Source organism: Dioscorea cayenensis, unplaced genomic scaffold, assembly GCF_009730915.1.
Source record: "Dioscorea cayenensis subsp. rotundata cultivar TDr96_F1 unplaced genomic scaffold, TDr96_F1_v2_PseudoChromosome.rev07_lg8_w22 25.fasta BLBR01001593.1, whole genome shotgun sequence".
Classification (NCBI taxonomy): Eukaryota; Viridiplantae; Streptophyta; class Magnoliopsida; order Dioscoreales; family Dioscoreaceae; genus Dioscorea; species Dioscorea cayenensis.
The window spans coordinates 41,217-65,688 of record NW_024087984.1 but is presented as its reverse complement, the minus strand read 5'-3'; the positions used below and the strand labels follow the sequence as shown (position 1 = coordinate 65,688).

At 36.2% G+C, this 24,472-nt stretch overlaps 3 protein-coding genes across 3 annotated transcripts; 1 reads left to right on the top strand and 2 right to left on the bottom strand.

Annotated features, from left to right (window-relative positions):
• Window positions 1-5,643: 5,643 nt before the first annotated feature.
• LOC120256735 (lactoylglutathione lyase) lies at window positions 5,644-9,518 on the top strand. Its single transcript, XM_039264411.1, has 9 exons — window positions 5,644-5,775; window positions 5,853-5,984; window positions 6,066-6,127; window positions 7,342-7,402; window positions 7,550-7,629; window positions 7,729-7,799; window positions 7,963-8,052; window positions 8,803-8,925; window positions 9,361-9,518. Exons 1-8 carry the CDS (start codon window positions 5,668-5,670, stop codon window positions 8,901-8,903), a joined length of 705 nt encoding a protein of 234 aa, XP_039120345.1. The 5' UTR covers window positions 5,644-5,667; the 3' UTR covers window positions 8,904-8,925; window positions 9,361-9,518.
• Window positions 9,360-10,597, bottom strand: LOC120256736 (putative ripening-related protein 1). Its single transcript, XM_039264412.1, has one exon. It carries the CDS (start codon window positions 10,546-10,548, stop codon window positions 9,880-9,882), a length of 669 nt encoding a protein of 222 aa, XP_039120346.1. The 5' UTR covers window positions 10,549-10,597; the 3' UTR covers window positions 9,360-9,879.
• Window positions 10,598-20,211: 9,614 nt separating this feature from the next.
• On the bottom strand, window positions 20,212-22,489 carry LOC120256734. The gene is made up of 5 exons (XM_039264410.1): window positions 22,159-22,489; window positions 21,694-21,794; window positions 21,124-21,240; window positions 20,911-21,012; window positions 20,212-20,535 (listed from the first exon to the last, which is right to left on the bottom strand). Exons 1-5 carry the CDS (start codon window positions 22,487-22,489, stop codon window positions 20,365-20,367), a joined length of 822 nt encoding a protein of 273 aa, XP_039120344.1. The 3' UTR covers window positions 20,212-20,364.
• Window positions 22,490-24,472: the final 1,983 nt, after the last annotated feature.

Sequence of the window (24,472 nt, the reverse complement as noted above, 5' to 3'; positions counted from 1 at the left end):
TACAGTCCTACCATTATTAAAGTATAACTAAGAATTGTTTATTATGTAGTAAATTCAAGATAAGAAAAAATGTATAACTACCTTGAAATAAGGGTATAATGTAGACCTCAATGCTATGTATGTTAGCGTTTGTGTACTAGGTGGGTGCACATACTCGTCACATAATTGTCCCAATTGCGTAAAGCATATGATTGAAGTATTTGCTAATAGTCTCTCCAGACCTAAGAAAATTGTGTGCAATGACGCAATTGAGTTGGTTATGTCCAATAGTGTGTAGGAACATCAATAGTTGTTCTTCGATGATGATGATGTGCAACATATCTCTCATAAGACCTTTTCGTCTCATTATAGAACAAAGATTAAAGAAGATGGATTTCTTCATGCGGAACATGTTGATACTGGTGGTGTCATTGTCGTCCACTAGACTAGACAAATATTGCTATCTAATTACTAACTGACTTCTTGATGGTTCTCTACAAACTCTACGTCTTTTCCAACGCAAAAGCAACGTGACAGCATAAACCACAGCTAAAAATATAGTCCGCATAATGGATAATTGATCATTTTTGACATTTGTAGCCATCTACAATTTTTAAAAATACAAAGATTTTAAAAAAAAATGTAATATATTAATCTTTTACACTCCAAAAATTAAAAACAATATCAAGAATAGTGTAATATATCAAAAACAATGCGCAACACTATCTGCATATCCTCAAATAAAAAAAATCAACACAAATGCAATAGATTTAAAAAAAAAAAAGCAACACTATCTGCATTTAAAAAAACAGAAACTAAAATCAAGTAAAAGGAAACTAAAATAGAAATATACCAAGAAAACATGCAAAAAAAAAAAAACTAAAATAGAAATTATTACTAAACTTGCTAGTTATGAAAGCGTGTGGTTGGTTTTCAAAGAGTTGCAAGTATATTACATAAGTTCAATGCCCACTATCTAACATTGATTTTGGTGTTGACATACAATCAATAAGGCACATGCTGGAGCTGATATGGAAACATTCTCATGCTCAACTTGTTTATTGATAAAATAAAAATTTGACAACATTTTACTTGATAAAATTGCATCACGTTAATGAAAATATATACAAGGAAAGTGATCACACTAAACTTTGTTTTCCTTTCTCAATAAATGTTGAAAGCAAGCCATCATTGCATCTAGCTAGCTTGAAGGTTTTAAACCAAAAAAAAAACCTCTGGGATGATCTAATTAATTCATTTATATTACAAATTTCAGCAATCAAACATTTAATTCAAAAAACAAAAAATCAGCAATAGATCAATATATCTTTTATTACTAACCTTATGACATTAGATCAATAAATCAAGCATATCTGATAAACAAAAAATCAGTCAATGTTGAAAGTGTGATGGTTGTCCAGGTGGTTTATTCACAAAAGTTCAAATACAAGAATCAATAAGTCTCCATCAAATGATGAAAAATATAAGCATTTGGATATCTAAAATTAGAATTTGCAAGGATGATACATGAAGCCATATGAAACTAAGTAAATAAGTTCATGTCTCACTAACTCTACTATGCTAAATATATGCCAAGATTTAGTAATCCCTAACAAAATTTGAATATAGAAATCAAGTAAAATAACCTTTCACACGCCATTTAGGTATCTAATTAATTCCAAACAACCCATTCATAGAATTCCAGCTAGAATGGCAACCAAAGTTAGACAAACTATGTAACATATGGTGATCAATACTCATCCTTAATTATTGTCCAAGGAGGTAAATTTTGCTATCAACTAGATATCGGGCACCAATCTTAAAACTCTTCTATAGATGGTTCACATAAATGCAAAACACCAAAGAATAGACAAAATTAGTATTTCTACTTTCAATTTCTATTCTTTTACCTTTGTTTTACACTTCATATCTTATCTTATATGTTGCAACATTTCAATCTTGATCCAACCTTTTCAAAACAAAAATGTTAACGAATTTTCTCAGGAAGTAAAATTTCTAACAAAATTAAATGCAAATAGAATGAAGTAAATAAAGTTGTCTAATGAAATTATTTGTTCATGAATTTCATACGTGTTTGAATAATAATGAAATGGAGATCGACATGAGTTTAAACTTATTCACGCTTTTGAATAATAATTGAAAGAAAAGCAAGCTTGGAATCTTGGATTACAAGCCCAAGCTCAATAAGAAATAAAGGCTTAATCATAATAAATTTTCTTTTAACACAAAACTTAATAAAACATAATCGTGTTATCATGCATCTCAACAAACACTTGCTCATCAGGCTCAGTCAAAGGAGTCTGCAACAAGCGCTAACAATCCCAAATCCATTTGGAAACTACTTAAGTACATAAATTTGATATTATCCAACAATTTAATCTTTCACATAGAGTTGAAACAAAGCCAAAGTTTTTATCACCATATAATTGTACAACCAAAATTATTTCTTGTGTCCTCAATGAAATCAAAAGCATAAATTATGCCATGGCAGCATGGTGATTATAATTTTCATAGAGGAATAAGGTTAAAACCTTGTGATCAAGCTGAGATCAGGCCAACATATCCAACAAATCTCATGCTATCATTTATATACACAATAACAAATCAAAAATCAACACATACAACATGATTTTCAGCAGGAATATATACAAAAATAATAATAATAAATTTTTGGAGAAAAATATACCAATAAGCAAGAAAAAGCCCAGATCTACAAAGACCTTTTAAAAGTGTGGATATCTAAAAAAATCAGAAAAAATTAGTTATCTTAAGCTGGAAAACAACAAATATGAAGGAAACTTCAAAGTTTAGTGAAGATCTATTTCACAGCTGAAGATCTGCAAGGAAGAATGCATAAAATCCAAGAAAAATATAGTTAGATCTAGAAACATGAGAGTAAGAACAAATAAGGAAGAATGCATAAAATCCAAGAAAAGATAGTTAGATCTAGAAACATGAGAATAAGAACAAATAAATCTAAGGAAAATTATGAGAAAAGTGGATCTAATTGCTAGAACTTAACAGAGGATGATGAAGATGATTTCTTGCAAGGGTTTTGCTATGATCACAAGATGAGATGATCTCTTTGGTCAAAATTCTAACGGTGCAATAGGAGGATGGTGATGATGCTTGATCTTGTGCAAGATCATGAACCAAAGGACGCCGTGAGCGGAGCACTCAAAGAAGATCTCCTGGAGGAGAAGAGCCAATGCTATTGCGTGGGAGATTAGCCTTCGCGTACGAACTTGCTTGGAGTTACAACAGACGTTAATCGCAAGCTCTTGCGATGTAAACGGAGGACAACAACCCTTAGTGAACCGTAATCCTTTGTCGATCCCTGATTTTATTTTTTCATGAATTTGGTTTTACACCAGATTTGGACGTAAAACCAAATACACTCAAAAGGATACTGTAGTGTAAACCCAATTACACCAGAGTTTACAAATACACCCAAATAAACAAAGGATTTCTTAAAGTGAAAACAAACACTGAGTTAATATACTCCTTTACATGAATCATACTTCTCCAAAGTAAAACTTAGGGTAAATTTTTCATGTGGTCACCGTGTTATGACTGATTTTCATTTTGGTCGTTGTGTTTCAATTTATATCTTTTTGGTTATTAGATATTGATTTATTTTTTATGGTTCCGGTGGGGGTGTGATGTGTTAAGTTCACTCAAAAACTCACTCAAGGATTAAACACTCACACACAATCAAAGCAAGATAAAGGAGACAAGCAAATTGGTAACCCGCCTAGCACAACCTTGCTCTACATCCGGGGGCCAGTGCCCGAGAAACAATCCACTAAAAGAGGTATAGGAACAAGGAGTACAACACTCACTCACTCTCTCAATACAAAAGAATATCCTCTCAAGATCGCCTCGACGGCCACACACTCAACTCTCACCGAAGAGTCTCTCACTTATTGGCTCCATCCTAAATCTTCGAGCAGGATGTCTTATATAGACGCATCGACGCTCTACAAAGTTACCTCTTTTAGAATTCCTCCGCCGCTTCCTAACTTGGACACCTTCCAAAGTTAGATGTTGCAACACCCAGCTAGCAACATGGCCCACCCATCGAACATGACCGAGTTCTAGCCGATGCACCCGAATCACGCGACTTTTCAACCTCCTGGCCTTCGATCCCTGCCCCGTAGCGGCTGACTCGACCCGAGCTCCTCCCCGCTTGCACTGCTTCCTTCCTCACATCACTGTAAGGTCTTCCTCTCCCGAGGGACGTGCCCACCAAGGCACACGTAACCATCCCTATCAAGATAGCCACCGAAGATCTCCCGATCTTCCTTTCCAAACTTGGCCCAAGTTTTGTCTTCCAAACGATCTTCGTTTGACTCATGGAAATATTGTTACTAAAACTCGATCTCATCTTTATCCAAGTTTAGTCTTCAATATCTTCAAGCATGATCTTCAATCATCCATGCTTGATCTCCAAATCTCTAATCATATCACATGCAATCTTCAATCAATCTCCTCATACGACTAGTCTCCATAAATAGTCTCCACCCATAGATAGCTCTCGAATCTTCCTTCAATATAGTAATGCTAAATATGGTCTTGATGATCTCCTTGGTATGTCTTTTTACCTTTATTTAGCTTTGTGTCTTCAAATAACTTTCACACCAAACTAAATCTTTGTGTCTTCAAATAGCTTTCAAATAATCTTCACGATCTCGAACTCTGCCAATAATAGAATATTCCTCTCTTCAAATAGATCTTTTTAAAAAGGAGTTTATCAAAGATATGAATTATCATCCCGGATTTTACCAAGGATAGATAATCATATCTAAAAATAAAAACTTGCCTTTCTTGAAAAGATCCCTATAGTCTCGATGCATCGTCCAAAAAATAGTTTATCATCACATGATTGTATTGAGATGAATATCTCGCTAAATAAAAATCTTCAACCTTAATCTCCACTTTTGATCTTCATTAAATCTCTTCCTTGATCTTCATCACATGTTATGACTATATGCCATGTCATTATCTTAATCACCTCTTCTTTGATGAGCCACCACATGCCACGTCATCATCCTTTTTTCATGTCACCACTTGGCTTGTCATATAATGCCAATCCACGTCATCAGACTTAACAGTTTTCACCGAGAGATCACTTGGTGTTTTCCGGCCAATTTTAAATGACGTGGCAACCGAAAATGTCACATCACTTACTTTATTTTCCGGATTAATTAAGCTGAGTCAGCATCCGGCTGATATGCTCGCTCCAGTTGGGATAAGAGAAAATATTAAAATAAAGCAACGTGATATTTCCGGTTGCCATGTTATTTTAAATTAACTAGAAAATCCCAAGTGACCTCTCGGTGAAAACAAATCAATATCTAATGATCAAAAAGATATAAATTAAAACACAATGACAAAAATAAAAATCAACCATAACACTATGACCACATAAAAATTTACTTGTAAAACTCAACCAGTTTACTAAACCAACATGTCAATTATTATAAACGGAAAGATTAAAAGCTTGGCTTTAACCCAAATCCTATCCACCTCCCTGTTTGACACGTGTGTATGATAAAAATTTAATTATCTAAAATCAAATAATGAAATTTTTATTTATTAAAATAAAAAATTCACACGTGCGAAAACACTTGTCAATTTCACTGTATACATTTCACACGCGTGACAATGGCGACACTCACTCTCTTCTCATCTCATCTTCTCCGACGTCTCTCCCCTTCCAAATTCCCTTCGATCCCTCGCAATCCCTCCATCGCTTCCACTCCATCATCGCAGGTCTCTTTTTTTTTCCCCTCTATCTCTCTTTGCGCATTTGATTCTTGTGAGCTAATTCAATCCCGTCTCTGTTTCAGGGTCTTAATCGGTTCGGAAAGAGCTTGTCATCGATGGCAGCTTCGTCGGAGCCCAAGGAGTCGCCGGCCAACAATCCTGGCCTTCAGACGGATCTGGATGATGCCACCAAAGGCTATTTCTTGCAGCAAACTGTGAGCTTTTGGCTTTCCTTTCGATTTTGCTGTGAAATGTCTTTCCTTTTGTGTTAATTGTGAGTGATTTTTGGTTTGCAGATGTTCCGGGTTAAGGATCCGAAAGTTAGCTTGGATTTCTACTCTCGTGTGCTTGGCATGTCGTGAGTGCTCTCTTTGTGTTTGTTTAATCTCCTGAAAATGAATTATTGGAATGACAATTCTGGATTTTAGACTATTATTCAAGTTGTAGAATCAAACAGTTATGGATAGCGATTCATACTTTTGATTATAATTTTAACTTTTTAAAGAACCTTTCAAGTATTGGTCTGTGGATTATTGCACCACAGATGTGTCACAGTTTGGAAGTTTATGCATAGATGTTGTGTTTTTCATATGGTAGTATTGTGGAATACGCTGTAGAGGTAGTGTATTTCTCAGTATAAAATGTGGAGATGCTTGTATTCTGGTTTCAAATGCTTATGAATAACATTTAGGTATGGAACTTTTAATAATTTAATGTGTATTGTAAAATGCAGAGATGTATCTACTCTGGTTTGAAATGCTTGTAAATAACAATTTGGACTTGTATTTTGGGCAATCTAATTTGATTGTTATCTTAGTTTCAACCTTTTGGAGTGCCATTTGACTATTGATTTTTGTGGATTATTGCTCCGCAAATGTATTGCAAGTTTGAAGTGCATGCGTAGATTTTATGGCCTCCATTTGGTACTATAGTCTTCTTGAAGATGCTGCAGAAGTAACATATTTCTCAATTTAAAATGTGGAAATGCATGTATTCTGGTTTCCTTTAGAATAGGAGTGAGACTATGATGCTCACTTTTTGTAGCAGAAACTCAAAACCCCTAACCTGTAGGGTGAAACACATTTGATCACATCATCGAGGAGCTAGTAAGCTTGCCCTATTATATGAACCATTATGGATCTTAAGGAACAGTTGGACGCTTACTTTTGTTATAGACTATTATTGAATTCAATGAACTCTTTAAACTCCTGAAATGGATCACAAAAATCTTGATTAACTCGAGCTTAAAAATTAATGGTATCTGAATAAACTTAATAATTTCTCAAGTGTGTACTATGCATAGTGATTGTATGCCTTTAATAATTAATACTACAAGCTTGACTATTTATCACAACCCATAATAGTTCATAGGAACAGTATCTCTTCAAAGGCTCACTCATAATGCCGCCATGTGGATTTCAGCCTGTGAACTTTCGTGTGTGGGCAGTGTTATATCTGACACAACAAGAAGCCTCAATGACATCTCATATTATTTTTGACAAACACTTTACAGCTTAGATACTGTTGCTGTTTTAAACTTAAGTTGGTCATCTGTGTTTTGTGAAATTTCAGATTATTAAAGAGGTTGGATTTCCCAGAAATGAAGTTCAGCTTGTACTTTCTGGGCTATGAGGTAAGTCTTCACCACTTTTTCTAGGATAATATTATTAGATTTTCCTTTTTAGTGGCTGAGGCATTCATGATGGAGAGAAATCCGGATTGTTTAATGATATTTGATAGATTGTTCACACCTGAGCAACTCTTAGCTTTTCTCATGTAGAATACTGCGTCGGCACCAGCTGATCCAACTCAACGAACAGTTTGGACTTTTGGTCAGAAGGCCACACTAGAGCTGACACAGTAATCATCAGCTGTTTCACTTGGCAGCTATCTTCTATAATGCCACCATGTTTCTGGGATTTATCTTAGTTTTGATCTTTAATTTCTGTCTCTCTCCAGTAACTGGGGAACTGAAAGTGATCCTGATTTTAAAGGCTACCATAATGGCAATTCTGAGCCACGTGGATTTGGTATGTTTCTTACATAATGATTGGCTAATACACAGTTGTAACTTCATTTTTCTAAATTCTGAGTGTCGAAGTATCCAGTATGCACGCTATCTTAACATTGCTTTGTTCTCTTTTTGAGACATTAAATTGTGTTGGTTCTTTGCTGCATTTATTTCTTGTACAGGCCATATAGGCATTACGGTTGATGACACGTACAAGGCATGTGAGCGCTTCGAATGCTTGGGAGTGGAGTTTGTGAAGAAGCCTGATGATGGTATCATTTCTTTTAAACATAACATACAGTGCATGTTTATTGTTTGTTATTTATTATATCTGTATTAGACATGTTCATACAATAGAGGCTATGGCATTCCAGCCATCACCTAAGAATGGCAATAGCCATACAAAGACATACACTTAAATTATAAAATATATATATATATATATATATATTTTACTCAATTGCTTTTCTTATTTATTTATTTATTTATTTATTCAGCCCATTTAGAAAAAAGGAATCACTCCCCTCATGCTTGTGTGAGTTGTTGGTTTATGTGAAACATTTTTTTATTTTGTTCACATATGTTGAGAATGGTTTTAGATAGTGCTGGAATTCATTAACTTTTTGCATAGATTGTTGTAATTTTTGTTGTATGTTTAGCTTTATATTTTCACAATGTAATATTTACTTCAGTCATGGTTTGTGGTCATTTTCTATGATCTATTCGACATGTAGAACACAGTTATCTAATCTTGTGATGTTGTTAGATATCTGTTTAATGCTTCCGAAAGTTTGATGCCTATTATAAATCTGCTCATACCGGAATCTCATTCATGTATGAGTTTCTGTTAACTGTTACCTTGATTTTGCCCCACTTTTCTGTTTTTCTGCTGTCCTCCATTTTATTAAATTCATTAGAGACAATATGCCCTTTTTATTTATTGTAAGGTTCTCTGTGTTTCTTATTATTAAAAATTTGTGATGTAATTCATTTTGATATATGATTGCATGTGCTGAATCCAGGAAAAATGAAGGGCATTGCATTCATTAAAGACCCTGATGGCTATTGGATTGAAATTTTTGACCTGAACAGAATTGGCAATGTGACTAAAACTGCTTCTTGAGAAAATTTCGCATGTGTTTTTGGTGAGTTTTCCTTTATTCTGCCTAGTTAGATTTTGTTTTTGAACCAAAACAGCGCCATTGCATGTTATTGGAATTATATCACAATAGATGCCACAACACAACTGTCATATATTATCTCAGGTAGAATTCCTTGACTTTTGTAACTAGAAAGTTCTATTTCCCAGTGATTTCATGAACATCAGTCAGCCCTGCAAATGTTTAATATCAAAGAAAAGTACTTAAGCCATTCCAAATTGTTAATATCATTGCCATATGCGCTTTCTCCTTATAAGCAAGCAACAGAGTACCAAACACATTCTTTGGCTCAAGTTAAAGGTTTTTTTTTTCTTTTCTTTATTTAAGTGCTTTTAAGTAAAGCAGCACAAATAGATGATGAAAGATTTACTATTGCAATTGTCATTGGTTTCAGCAAATCGATTTCTATTTGTGATGCAGGAATCTAGAGATAAGTTGCATGAAGTCTCTCAATGGTGGCAATTGTATTGGTGAAAAATTCCTTTGTTTTATCTGGCTGTTTTGACTTTTCAAAACATTAGTTTGCATGAAAAAAAAATACCTACTGGGGGCTCCATGCAATTTTATAAGTTTGGCGATGTCTTCCGTAATCGATCAACTCAGTATTAAGCCCATCCTTATGCTGACTGTCATGTTTCTAGTAAGAAGCATGTTCTGCTGGTTTTTGAGTGACAATATGTTTCACATTTAAATAATTTGATGAGTGGACACTTATAAGCTTGTTCTTACTGGATTATTGCCAGAATTAACAGTTGTTTGTTTCATTTTCTTATACTTGGGGCTAAGCTGATCATGTATCGCACAAGATGCAATATTACAAGTAATTAATCTTGTACATATGAATTCACAATAGGCAGTACAGTCTGATAAGGTGACACAAGATACAGTACAATATAATGCTGTTACATCTTTAGCTGTGCTTTTCTACCCCTATATTGTTCATGCATCAGACCAGGTGATATCATAGTCACCAACATCGGAATCAGGGATGCCCAACGCCTTCCAAACGGCTGGAGAAGCATCAACAATGTTGTTAGGGCATGGTGGTTGGAAGTCATGATCAGAATCACAACCATGAACAGAGTCACACTCATCAACCACTTTGGCCAACACAGACTGACCGTTAGCATTGATCTGAATGTTCTTATGGCACCGGCTTCCGCCATTGTACCATCCAGTGGACAATGCGACGACCATCTCATTGTCACTATGGTACTTGTTATCACACTCAGACGGACCACCCCCGTCACCTCCTTTAGCAAAGCTATTGATGGTCATGGTTGCCGGTGTGTTGTCTGTGATAGGCGGAGAGCAATGGTACTGGGGATACCTTTTTCCAGCCTCACAACATTCAGAATCATGCTCAGTGTTGCAATGCCCGGGTTTTCCAGGAAGGTACCCACTCGCATGGCAGGTTCCGACTAATCGGTGCGACATGACCAGGTCAAGGGTTGAGAGTGCCAGAAGCAGCACCATTGCTGCAATCTTTGGAAGGTGAGAAGAAGAGATGGCCATTCCGTTTGTTTCCTTTCCTTGATGCTTCAATGGTTGGTTTTGTGGATTTGAATTGTTTTGAAGTAGTGCTTGAGGTATGGTATATATATACATGTGCTTCTTGGTGAAGACTAACAACGTACGCAGGTAATTGTGAAGTGGCAAGCCTTTTCCTCCACGGTGCTTTTGTCTTTTAATATATATATTCTCTTTTATATTATATATTAAATTCGGCTCTAAGACTTTCCTTACTTTTTTGTGTCTGGAGTAAGTTATTCTACAGTTCAACGTAGTCTCTTGTTTAATGATATTTATCACGCTATCCCCAACGCACGGGTTTGCCTATCGTATTCTTAAATGAATTTATAAATTAAATAAAGGAAAAATTATTGTTCATCTTCCGTTATTTTCAAAACTTCCCAAAAAACTTCCTCCTATTTTTACACACCCCGGACAGCCCTTCTGTTAGTGTTTAATTTTCCTTTTACCCCTTACCGTTCACTTGAAATGGGTTCATGTTGTGAAATCCTATTTTTGCCCTTGAAAATGGTGGGAAAATAAAGCGCCAAATCACATCATGTCCAACTTTTTCACGGGCTTTTTGCTTGGTTTCTGATAGACAATGCTTAGAAGTTGCATTACATCTTGTTCTTCCCTCATTTCTCCTCATTTGGTTTGTTCGACTTCGCTTTCTACGGTTTCGTAATACGGTGAGAATCTCTTCGTCTTATCAGTTTGACCATTCTGCAGGGTGTTTATTATGGCGACTCATTTGTGGTAATGATAGATGTAAACTGCTTCGTGAAACGCAGTCCAGGGTGAAGTTTATCATATCCGAAATATATAAATCGGTTTCTCCAACAAAAAAATGAAGTTGATTTCCATCGGATTGGTCAAGTGCACTCCATCTTCAAATGAGCTGTAGTCGATTTTGTTGTCGAGACAAACGATGTGCCATTGTCGAATCCTACTGAAAACGAGTTCATTTCGTTGTAAAGTTCTTCTCGTTTATGGTTATCTATTTGTATATTTTAAATACTGTTTATCTATTTGCTATTATCTGTTTAAATATATTACAAATATGTTTAATAATTGTCGTCTCCGTTTAAATTTATCTTTAACTGTTTAACTATTCATATTAATGTTTAAATTCTCAAAATCTCTGCGTAAAATATTGATCTTTTTGGTTTGAACTGAAGTGTTGGCAGGTGGCAGGTGACAAAGTTATGGTATAGGGTTTAAAGAATTAATGACGGCATTAATTCTTGTGCACGATAACATAAATATCCGAACACCCGTTCGTTGTGATCAGCCAATCTCGGTCCACTGTGCGTTTCACTTTTTTCTCGGATATGAAGCGTCAACCTGCTTGTGGACTTCACACCATAAATGATAAGGAAGAACCCTTCCCATGGACAACCACTCCTCGTTGTCCTCATCCTCCTCATCTGTTTCCTGTGTATGATATTCGCTAGAGTCAGACGAAAATTCGAAGATCAACTCTATCTTAAAGGATGTCTCATGATCCTCCTCATCTTGAGAATCAATCAGCCGTAATCACGCAACAAGTTAAACTATCTTTTCTTGCCCAAGTCGAAATTCCCGCATAATTGCCTGAATGCAGAGGATTCTCCAGCGGTGGATGACGGGCAAGCAATTAAGCGGGCATTTCGACTTGGGTAAGAAAAGAAAGTTTTCACTTATTACGTGATTGCGGAGGATTCGCTAGAGGAGGAAGATCAGGAAACATCCTTTAAGACGGAGTTGATGTTTATCACTTCAAACTTTTTGCTACCGTTTAAGAACCTAACGTTAGTGTACAAATATTACTTTCTGTGTTTAACTATCAGGATCTTCGCTTAAGTCAGACCATGACACATTGATTAATAGACGTTTTCATTAATGTGTTTGCTTAACTTTTTTAATGTGTTTCGTTCTACGTTGTGCAGGTTCAAGTTGATGCGCATGTTATGCAACCGCCGTGAGCATTCGAATGTATAGACACTTGGTGAGTCAAACCGAAATCTTAATAGACGAACGAGGGTCGACTTACGAGTGTCCAAGGTCCGAGAAGACGTTGTAAATATTGTAAATGTTGTAAATGTTAGCAATGTTTTAAATGAAACAAGCTTATTTGAGTGTGAACTTATGATATTTAATCAGATTCTCCATTGTAAACGTTTAAATATTTTAAACAAACAAACCTATTTGAGTATCACCTTGTGATAATTTGTGAAATTTAAACAGAGACATAACAATTTGAGAAACAAAGAACGGCATTGTAAACAATACAAAAAGTTAAACAATAATCGATTTACTCTTTAAACAATGACAACGGTGTTTAAGCACATACATAAAGATGTTTAAACAGTGACCCAGGAGGTACCCATCTTCAATGTGATGTCAGTGAAAGCATTCAATTTAAATAATAACATATATTTTAAAATAGTTAAATCACTATATTTAAACGGTTTACATATTATTTACATGATATAGACTTTAGTTAAAAAGTTTACCGTTATTTTAAACACTATATGTATCTGTTTAAACATAAAAAGCTTGACGTTTAAACAGAGACTCATGTTGAGGTGAGAACTTTCATTCGAGTGATGACAATATGTCTTCCTCGCGACAATGACATATATTTCCCTTTTTGCCCTTGGGATGGAGGGAAAAATATCGCCCAATCACATCACGTCTAGTCTAACCTCTATGCATACAACTGTGCACTTTTTTGTTTGCCTATCTGACTGCTGTTTGTTGTTTACATCTTCTTCTTCTTCTTCGTCTTCTTTTTGTTCTTCATTTCATTTGGTTTGTACGATTTGGTTTTCGGCCGATATATTATGGAGAGTTTTTGTGGTATTGCTAGATTCAACGGGGAGGGAAGAGTGCTAATGTTCACGGCTCAGACTTCTTGGGAGTTGGTGTTAGCTGAGATATGTGAGCGATGTGGTCTCGAAGTTTTCCTTGTCATGGTGAAGTTTATCACACCAGATGGATATAAAACGGTTTGTCCAATAGAAAACGATGTTGACTTCCAGATGGATGTGTCACGTCACTCCATCTTCAAAACTGCTACTGTAGTTGATCTTGTTGTCGAGATGCATAATGTGCCATTCATGGAATCCTAATGAAAACGAGTTTTTACTCGTTGTAAGTTCCTTCTCTTTTATTTGATCCAGTTGTTTGGGTTCATTATTGTTTAAATATGTCAGTCACTGGTTAACATATTGTACTATTCATTTACGTTAATTGGTAACTGTTTAAGTATTTAATTTAACGTTTAATTATTGGCATTATCACTTAAACATTATATTCTCCGCTTAACATATTGATCTTTTCATTCGATCAAGTGTTGGCGGGGAATTGATTCTGCGAGTGCTCCCGCTCAATCCCATGGTGACCCTCGACGCGTGGGATGTCTTCCTTCCTCGCCGATCATTCCGAGCGTCGTCGTTGGATATTGGACAACGCTTTTTGACGGTGTTGAACATTTTCGGTGGACCGACCGGATGCAGAGAACTCGTAGATGATCGTTACGAAGTGATTGTTGACGGTATTGGACATACATTCGAAGGTAGAGATAATTGTTGAGGATAGCCGAAATCTTCGTGTTGGTCGTTGTGTCGATGATCGCTACGAGTGATCGACCAGTCGCGACGAACTCTCGTAGATCTTGCCATCGAACTTGTTCATGTCGAAGGTGGCAAGTTTATGGTATTCCTCGCAAACACGCTTGCCGCAATAATCGCAGCATGACACCAACGTTCATCGATTTATTAGCGGCTACTTCACCGTCGACAATTACAAACTGGCGTATAAGGAAGCTATATTCCCCATACCCGACGATGACAGGCCTTCAGACGGAAATCGTGAGCTTCATTTGCGACCGCCTGTGATGAGAAGGCAGCCTGGGTGTCCTAGACGAAAGAGGATCGAGTCGCAAGCGTTTGATGTCCGCCGACTAGGCATTGTAAATAAGCTGACTTCTAAAGAGAAACAATCTGAATTGACTGGCAATTTTTCATATTTAAACCCTTATTCTTTACAGTGTTATCAGTTATTTAAACAGAGACAGTGTTATGTTAAACAGAGAAACTGTAATTTTAAATGTTTCAAACTGATATTTAAACGATAGATGGTAAAATTAAACAATTAAACTGAAATGTAAACAATCACACTGTAAATTAAACAATGAAATGAAACTAAATGGAATTTAACGTGCTTTACAATTGAAAACAAACAAAATTTACATTGACATATACAAGTCATGTTCTTCGAAAATGAAAACAATGAATTGAATTTGTCCTGGTTTACATTCGAAAACAAAATTGACATTGACATATACAAGTCCTGTTCTGTAAAAACAAAATTTAACCCGCTTCGGATGACCCCCTTTCTCATGGACGCCGGCTGCCCTCCCCTCCTTAAGTATGCGGGTAACATACTTTAATCTCAGGCAAGGAACGTCTGTCTGTCTGTAGCCGTAGCTTCTCACCCCAAAGTAATTGCTCGATAAACCGCATGACATAGACGGCGCAATCGACGCTTCCTTGTTTTTGCCGTGGGGTTTCCATGTCGTAAACGAGTGGGTACTTTGCGGTCGCCGACTCGCCGAACTTCATATCGATAGCCGTGTCGAATAGATTCCGCTGTCGAGATATGCAAGTTGAGATTAAAATACCGAATTAAATAACAAACACTATCAATCAGACATAATTAAAGAACTTACCATGTCCAACGCGTCTTTTTCGTACCCCGCACATGAAGAATAATGCTTGTATTCTTGTTTGTTATTGTCAAGGACGATGACATGGAAATGGCCATTCATTATTATCGGGAGGATGACAATTTGAACTTCATGCAAGCTGCGCACAGCATCTCCGATCATAGCCATAGTTGTTTCATGTGCGTCATCCTGCTTTAACATAAACAGCGCTAGCGGTCTTGTGATGGAGGCGCGCTTCTTGTAGGGATATGGCACTTTGCTCAGCGACTTTTGTATTATGCATACAAAAGCGTCCATCACATCATCTGTGACCATCTCCTTCCTCTCAAACAGAGTGTATAAATTGTCCCGTGTGGTGCTGACAGCGTCATTCTTCCACACGACAGTGCTGAGATTAAACGATAACAGATATAATTATACCATCTTCTAAATAGTTAAATGATATTATCAATGTTCAAATGATATTATAAAGAATTAAACGTTAAGCATATAAATAAAATGATAACATATAAATATTTAAACACTATCAAAAGAAAGTTAAACACTATCATAAAAACTTTAAACACTATCATGAAAACTTTAAACTTACATCGTCCATACGGCAGCTTAAGGAAGATCCTCATCAACTCCTCGTCAGATTTGTTAAGACGCCGATCGACCAACCCATTTTTTTCTTCTTCGAACAAAGACTTCACCGAGCCGCCTTGTCCCAACTTTGATCGGGCCTTGATAATCTCCCTCATTGCTCGGGTCGGGGTCTTCATGGGGCACCGTCGCTGAGCCTCGACGGTGTTCGAAGACCAGCAAAGATCTTCCTTCGATGCGGGGATGGCGGCAAAGATCAACCGAAGACACATCTTTACATGGTTGTTGTTGTTGTGGGATCGTGTCCGCTCGATGCGGAGACGACGGCGACAGCATCAACCGTAGACACATCCTTACATGCTTCTTTTTGTTGTGAGATTGTGTCCCGCTCGATGCGGCATCGTCTGGCTACGGCCACGGCCACAGCGAATGCATTCAACGATCTTCTCAGCCCGTGGCCACGGCAACAAAGATCACCGGAGACACATCCTTAGCTTGTTCTTGTTCTTCGTGGATTGTGTCCATCTTTGATGTCGCAATCTCGCGAACCGGTTCTATCGGGCTCGGGGATTGCGTTAACAAGGAGTAAACGATCTTCTCAACCAGCAGAACGGCCACATCATCTACGATGTCCTCCACCGTCATGGCCATGTCATCAACAGCGACAGACTCAGTAACAGCATCAGCCACCGATAGTGTTGCTATTGTTTCATCGTCACCGAGCGTGGAGATAGAGGCGATTGTTCTCCTCTTTTTCGCAAGTCTCTTCGAATGTGGCCGCCTTGGAAACGGCCACCCCGACGATGTCATTGTCGCTCAAATTCGACGGCTCGTCCGTCCTGTGGTTCATTTCTGGGAGGGACGGCGCAGTCGATTGTGAACGTCCTTCCAGTGCCTCAACACGAGCGACAAGCGGAGGAAACTCGGTCATCAATATCTGGCATGCCTGCATAAGAGTTGCAGTGACATCTTCGCCTAAGGTAGTCGCGTGGGGCCGCCACTGGGCCGGAGGGGCCGCCATGGTCGGGAGAGCCGCCACAATTGGGGACCGCTGCTGTCGTGGTTGGGGGTTGTTGCAATCGAGCGGGTGGGGAGGGCTTCTCCGGCCGAGGAATGCGTGCGCGTGGTGGGTCGGAAGTAGGAGAACGGCGCTGAGCGCACACGATAGAGGCCGCCCTTCTCATCCCCGCCTTCGAGCAAGTGGTTCCGGAGAAATAACATCCATCCGCTCGGTTGGCTCCCAACAAATATTTTTTTCTTCAAAGACTCACGGAACCAAATTTCAGAAACTAACATATGTAAACCAAACAATTTCAAATAAATCATTCAGCTTTTAAACTATAACAACTATATTTAAACAGTAGTTTTTATATATTAAACATTATAGAATATATTTAAACGGAGAACAAAATATTTAAACCTTTATTAATAAATTTTAAACTATAAATAATAAATTTAAACGCTAAATAAAATGTTTAAACATTAAAGACTCGCTAAACATTGTCCATGATTTATTACCTCTTTTTCTTCGAGCGACGACAAGTCGGTTTCTACCATCGCTGCTTCCCAGTAACTACTTTCACCATAGCACAAAGATCCTTGGGATCTCGCCGAAACGGACTTTCTTTCCCGCTCCGTCACCAGAAACCATACGTTAAGCGCGACCGAGCACCCCTTAATATATCCCATGTTGGTCTTCTTCCCACAGATCTATCTTGCACTCGAGCGGTACCGCTAGGAATGTCCTCCATCGACCCACTTGTGTGTCGCCCGCGCCTACGCAGATCGCCCCATGGCGGGTAGATCATCGACATAATCAACGATCCAGCTCTGAACCGAGCATGATGTATTTGGGAAGACGACCGCACTCCACGAGGTACACCATCGGGAGTTTGGCAAAATTTTCTTCTTCCCCTCCGTCGAACAAGTCGGACAAGAGTGCTTCTGATGGAGTCTCGTGTCTCTCATAGGTTTTTGATAAATACCTACTTTCGAACGCTGAGCGGGTTTTATTCTTCTTAAACACGCATCGCGCCGCCATCACAACGCAGACTCAAGAACGAGGGCCACATCTTGAGGCCTCGAAACTCAAAGATGCTTTCCCCAATCCTCGAATTTCCCATGCGCGCCATCGCATCTTTGCAATAGAGAATCAAGAAGGGCCCTCTCTGGTATATAGCTTCTAGCTCGATGAATACGTCAGAACGGTAGTCCTTCGGATGATCTCCCAGATGTCGAGGGGTCATGTTATCTTTCAATTCATCTAAGGTCTCCACTCACGGTGTCAAATAGCATCGCCCATTAACTAGGGTTGACCGCCATAGTCACAAGCCTCGCGATAATAACAACACATTCAACATGCAGATTCACGAATGTTTAAGCGGAAATATAAGATTTTAAACGGTAACCTTCAGTTCTTAAACAGAGATATCAATTGTTAAACAGAGACAACAAAATTTAAACTGTAACATCTCATTTCTTAAACATAAACCTCATTTTTAAAACTGCAACCATATCAAATGAAAGGGGAAATTTACATTATAAATATTACACAAATCATAACAATCGAAAAAACTATTTCGATAGTATATACAGACAAAAGCGCAAAACAACACAAAACCCTAGCCGAGAAATTGCCCTGCAGACTAACAAAACCCCAGCCGAGAAATCCCCCTGCATACTTCAATATCTTCCAACAAAAACAGGAGCACAAAACGAAACCGAAAAAAATCTTTCTTTTAGTAATGTAATAGTTACCATAAAACCATACTCAATACCTTAGATTGCAAACTGATGAAATGCCAACTACTTGCGCGGGACTTCTCCTTCGAGATACCGTGGAAAGGGAAAAAGTCAGAATTACAGAGTGTGCACTGTAGAGACAACTTCGGAGACAACTCGAAATGGAAAAAAACTCAAGACGCTTAGTTGAGAAAAAAATAACTAAAAAGGCTCCAAAGAATTCTCTCTTGGGGTTATCCTACGGAAACCCCCACCCCCCACTTTCTCTCATACCGAAATGGTCAGAATCACGACTCCCCATGCAAGGGCATTTTCGTCCCATAAAATTTGAAAAATCACTCCGCTGACATCCGTTACATGCTTTGGGGGTTGAAAAACATGGAATTAAAAAGGAAGAGGTTTTTGGGGAGTGCAAAAACTAATCGTGTGTTTTTGACAATATTGCAAACTTAGAGGATGTTTTTGGCAATTTCCACTTAAATAAAATTGTATAATATGCTTTTATCTTATGTCTAGCTAAATCAAGGAGCTAAAATTATTATGAATAACAGCGGCATTAGTCTCGTTACGGAAAGCATAGTGTGGGGATTTATAAGTCCCAAATTTATGCATTGATGGTAAGGAATTTCTTATTATAGGGTGTGAGTTTGCATCCCAAACTATAAATTTTTGAGTGAGAGTGTATGGACTATACGTTTAACTCTCAGTCTGTGCACTCCGTTTTAACATGTGCTTTGTCATATTTGTGCATGTCACACTTGTCAAAAAAAATAAAAAATGAATAATTTAGACAAAATCAGTTTGAATTGGTCAAAGAGTCATTTTGTTTTCGTTTAATGTTTATCTAATCATCACCATGACATGTTTTAAGGAAAAATTGGTTTTTTGGACCATGATATGTTTTAAGAAAAAATTGAAGAAATCAAAGAATGGAAAGGTGATAAAAGTATAAGAAAATAAAAGGTGTAATTTAATAAACGGTATTTTTTTTATTTTTATGAATGTGTTGTTTAGTACTTTTAATTTAAATTATAATATTTTAATTTTTTACTATATTAATTGAGCTATGTCATTATTTTTTTTTTTAAGATACAGATTATAAGAGGATTGTCATGCCTCAATTAAAATAGTAAAAAAAAACTAAAAAATTATAATTTAAAATCGAAAGATCAAAAAGATATATTTGAAAAAAAATTAAAATATATTTAAGAATTAACAAAAATAAAATATTATCAAATAGCATTGTTAAGATAATTTCCATCGCTTTATTTTCCTTCACTGTTTCTAAATAAATTGGAAATAAAAAAGCATTCTAGTGGCATACCAATTTCTAAAATTTTCAAAGGTAGAATATAAATGATCCCAATTTCTACTTAAATTCTTCTTTAATCTATGTGGTATACATATTATAAGTAAAATATTAGATTAAATTTATTTCTAGACAAATTTTAAGGTCCATATATTATGTATCTATTTTTATAACAAAACAATCCTATATGGATACTAACATGAACTCTAATTAAAAATATATATACTATTATTTTTTTTATAAAAAATTAATGATTGGGCACATCATCATCATCAAACACATAACAAAAAAATTTATTATTTATGGAAACTTTTCTTTCAAAAATATTAGTATCATGGTGGCTACCTGCTCTCATGTACCTAAATGAAAAGAAAATATGAAGTACCTGAAAAAAAAAATTGACAAAACATCCAGTTACAATGAATCAGAACAATTGAATTAACCTTCTTGCATTTTGCACGGTTACAACAATCAGAAATCTTATACATGGAGTAAACACATTTACATGAAAGAAAGTAAGTTGTTATGTACAACAGAATGCACAGATTGTTTTCTGAGTTCTTTACAAGAAATCCCACTGCCAATAGACCTTCTCCACTACCCCTCCACCACTCCGAACAGCAAATCGGAGGGTGTCCGATGCCGGAGGGACACCCCAGAGCAACGGCACGGCCACAGTCATGTTTAGCTTCTCTTGCAACCCTTCCTTGCTTTCTTTCTCCGCAGCGACCACCTGCAAAAGTGAAGTTCTACATATCAGAGAGCACATGTCTTGAACAAAGAATAGCTTCTCCACGCAATTATAACTGCTAGACTCGATATTTTCTTGTGAACTACGGAGTAATATGAAAATTTTAGTATTTTTCACCTGGTTACAATCAAGCACTAAAGATCGATGAGTCGATTAAATTGAACCTACTTGTCTGTAACCAATTATAGGCTTCTAGGAAAGATTATATACAAAAGCATTGTATGCACTTGTTTGATAGTTTAGAATCTTTGGCATCATGGGTAGGACAAGAATGAAAAGACTAACCATACATTCATGAACATCTTAGCTTAAAGTAAAAGAAAAGAACTCATAAGATGAAGACAGTAGGCATCATACCTCACCCCCATTCTCCAATACAATGTCCTCAACAACATCGCTTAACATCTCAATGGATCGACAAAAGCCGAATATGCATAATCTTCTCCCCATGTCAAGTCCCTGTTTTTTCACTTCCAAGCGTCAAAATAGCAGAAAAAGACAAGGATAAACTTTCATGCCAGAGATAGATAAGAGCAAGTCTTTTTCTGATGAAAAGGTTTGCTTGCTTACATTTGTTGCAGCAATATCAAAAAGTGCACCAAGACAAAGACCTTGGTTTGGATCCATGTAATCACTCTCTTGAAACCGTTGGAACCTCTGTGGAGCCTTTTGCCTGCTCTTTTGTTTCTACAATAGATGAAAATGGCACTTGATTAAAAGTCACAACTACTTTAAAAGACTTTGCAGCAACTTAAGCAAATTCTGAAAAAAAAAATTAGTATTTATAAATCTCTAATATTCATGGTCATAATTTTTGGACGATCAGATGATGAAAACACTAGACCTCTACATCAACTAGCATTCAATTCCACCCAATAAAAACAAGTAAAGAACAACTATTCCATGAAAACAGAAAACAAAAAGAGCACTATTGAACAATATAGGAAGCAAAAGAAGAAAGCACAGGAGATCACTAATGTGCATGACAAAGTCACAATAACATCTAATGGCATGACCCATACCATAATTTAATACCATTGTTTGAAGAAAAATATTCTATGCCACAGATGCTTCTATGAAACCAACAAAATAAAGAAAAATTCAAAATCCACAAAGTTCAAGATAGATGAATGTTGTTACATCGGATGTAGGAAACCGGCGAGGGACAAGAGAACCTCCAATCTGAATTAGCCCTTCAGATGTAAAAAGGGTGATCCTATCTTCAGGCATCCATTGAATAGCTGCAATCACAAAAGAACCAAACAATCAGTTTCCCTTACAAACAACAAGCATCAAACACTAAACATGACAATGGAATTCATACACCAATGCAAAAGCTACAAAATTTAGCACAGAATGATTAGCACAAGAACAAAAACCCTTAATTTTCAATTAGATATCAATCACATGATCAATAATTTAGCTATAAAATCAAAGTTACTTACCAATCAAATAACAATTAGAGTAACACTTGGATTCAATACAAAAAGAAAACAAACAAGAGGAAAAAAACAAAATTTCCTTCATTTTTTTCTTCTCCATTCCTCAAATTTCCCCCAATTCAAGTAAATAACACAAAAGGAATTCAAAATTAAAGAAGAATACCTGTTCCATCGCCGGAGGAGAGGGAGGATTCCCAAGGATAAGGCCCAAAGGGATCTTCACTGAAAACATCGCCATTGTTGCCATCTTTAGCAAGGCATCTGAGAAGCCCTCGCGATCGGTTGTTCCGAGAGGGGAATCTCATGGAGGAGAGCTTGGAAGGGGAGGAAGGGATCGGAGAAGCGAGATAAGACGGAGAAGGGTCGGAAAGGGGAAGGAACGCAGAGCGCGGAGGAGTCGGCCATGGCCATGCTCGGAGAGATTCCAGCGAAGAAAGAATGCGTGGTCTGAGAGACGGACAAGAAAAGAAATAGCAAGAAACCACCACGCTCATCTCGCGGTCAATATAAATTCTTTTTTTTAAAAAAAAATTATTAAATTAATTATTTTTAACTTCTATTTTTCTAATTTTATATTATTTTTATTTAGAAAAATAAATTATAAATTTCTAAAAGTTTCAAAACTTTTTAGACAAACTTTTGACATTTGAATTTCTTAGACAATCTCTTGTTTTTCAATTTATTTCTTATTAAGCCATTGTAGCTCACTTCGTACACATAAGTTTTCACTTAATACATTTCATTCTCGTTTAATATTTATTTTTTATATTTAATATATAGCCGTTCTGTTTCATATTATGTATTTTCACTCAAAAAAATGAGGATCATTTACTTTATGATAGAACTACTATTTGTTATAAAAAAAAAAAAAGGTTTTTTGGAAATACCCAAATTTGGGTGGGCAATTTGTAATTAAGTAAAATTTGAAAAGACTTTTAGGGTCTGTTTGATATGCAAGATTTTAACAGGCAACACATGACAACTTCTATTGGTATGTGTTTGATTTACAAGTGGAGAGGGAGTACAACACAAACCATCAATCGGTATAGCACAACTTTTTAATTTTTTTGTACCACCAAAACACGGTACAAAAATTTTAGTGAAGTACAGGATAATATAATTTATTTATTTCATTTTATTTATTTATTTATCTATTTATAAATTTATTTATCTATCTAATTTTTTTTTTGTTTTTTAGGATTAAAATTTTAATGAAAGTTTGTTTGTTATGAATTGAATGTTTTTAAAATTATATTGTATTTGGATTTAAATCTACTTAATTGATTTTTTTTAATTTGTTGTTATGTTGTTGGGCGTTGTAAAATTTGATTAGATTTTCATACAATATTATTATAAATTTTTTATTATAAAATAAATATAAAATAGTAAAAAATATTATTGTAATATACTATTTTTTTCCTTATTTATGCAAATCAAACATTATAACAAAACAAAAAGAAAATTGTATTATCCAATGAAAATCAAATATAAAACAACACAAGCACTTGTGCTGTACTTTAACTATTTATACTGTATTGTATTGCTTATGCTGTTTTCATTAACGAAACAAACTAACCCTAAAGTTTTCTGGTTTTTATTTTGAGTAATTGTTCAAAATGTCCCTCCATCTTTCTCATTTGATCAAAAAGTCACTGAAATAATTCATATCCCTAAAGAAGTACCTCCTTTTTGACATTTGGACTTTACACTTAACAGGGTTAAATTGAAACTAAAATTCCAATTTTGCCCATGAGTTGTTTGTAAAGTAAAAAGTAGTTTTTTGAAAACTGTTGAGCAGTTAATGAGCATCCATCTCTTCGCCTCCCGAGAAACTTCAACGATTCCATCACCTCTTTTCTCCCCACGCTGAGAAAGCTTGCCCTCGCCGGAGAAAAACATCGCCTGAGGGAGGAAGATATTACTGGAGGTAGAAATTCTGCATCTCGAAGGGAGGAAGACACCACCGGAGGAAGAGGAAAAGATCGCATTAAGAAAAGGTGAAGATAAAGCCGCACACCTGTGGAACATCATCCCTATACTCCCAAAAGGTATGATGGCCTGATGACGTCTGAGATCGCTGTAAATTTAGTTCAAGATTGTGCAATATTAGTTAAAACGGTTTTTTGTGTCCTAATTTGAGTAAGAGATAAGCAAATATTTATTGATTTGTTTTTTTTCACATAGTTTCTACTTAACATTTAGAACAATATAGGAATCTTGAAAATTTCCAGTGTAAAATGTGGAGTTGTTGTCCTGAAATTTTTTGGTTTTGAATGATGGAATTTGAGAATGTTCAGTTGCACGCGACTGTGATTATTTTTACTATTTTTACACCGGCAATTCCCATTCTTGTACAACATAATGTAAAACATTTCCAATCAATTTTTAATATGTAGTTATATGTTCTTTGTTTACTTTCCAAATTTTGTTTATAATTTAATTTTAGGCAATGACATAATGAGTGCTCGATTCAGTAC

What these genes read in the sequence shown, in the direction of transcription:
- LOC120256735 (XM_039264411.1), top strand. Translation starts at nt 5,668, where the DNA reads ATGGCGACACTCACTCTCTTCTCATCTCATCTTCTCCGACGTCTCTCC. An exon ending in CTTCCACTCCATCATCGCAG is followed by an intron (nt 5,776 to 5,852) that starts GTCTCTTTTTTT and finishes TCTCTGTTTCAG; the next exon opens with GGTCTTAATCGGTTCGGAAA. An exon ending in TTCTGAGCCACGTGGATTTG is followed by an intron (nt 7,800 to 7,962) that starts GTATGTTTCTTA and finishes TTTCTTGTACAG; the next exon opens with GCCATATAGGCATTACGGTT.
- LOC120256736 (XM_039264412.1), bottom strand. Translation starts at nt 10,548, where the DNA reads ATGTATATATATACCATACCTCAAGCACTACTTCAAAACAATTCAAAT.
- LOC120256734 (XM_039264410.1), bottom strand. Translation starts at nt 22,489, where the DNA reads ATGAGCGTGGTGGTTTCTTGCTATTTCTTTTCTTGTCCGTCTCTCAGA. An exon ending in CTCCTCCGGCGATGGAACAG is followed by an intron (nt 21,795 to 22,158) that starts GTATTCTTCTTT and finishes TTGTGATTGCAG; the next exon opens with CTATTCAATGGATGCCTGAA. An exon ending in TATTGGAGAATGGGGGTGAG is followed by an intron (nt 20,536 to 20,910) that starts GTATGATGCCTA and finishes TCACTTTTGCAG; the next exon opens with GTGGTCGCTGCGGAGAAAGA.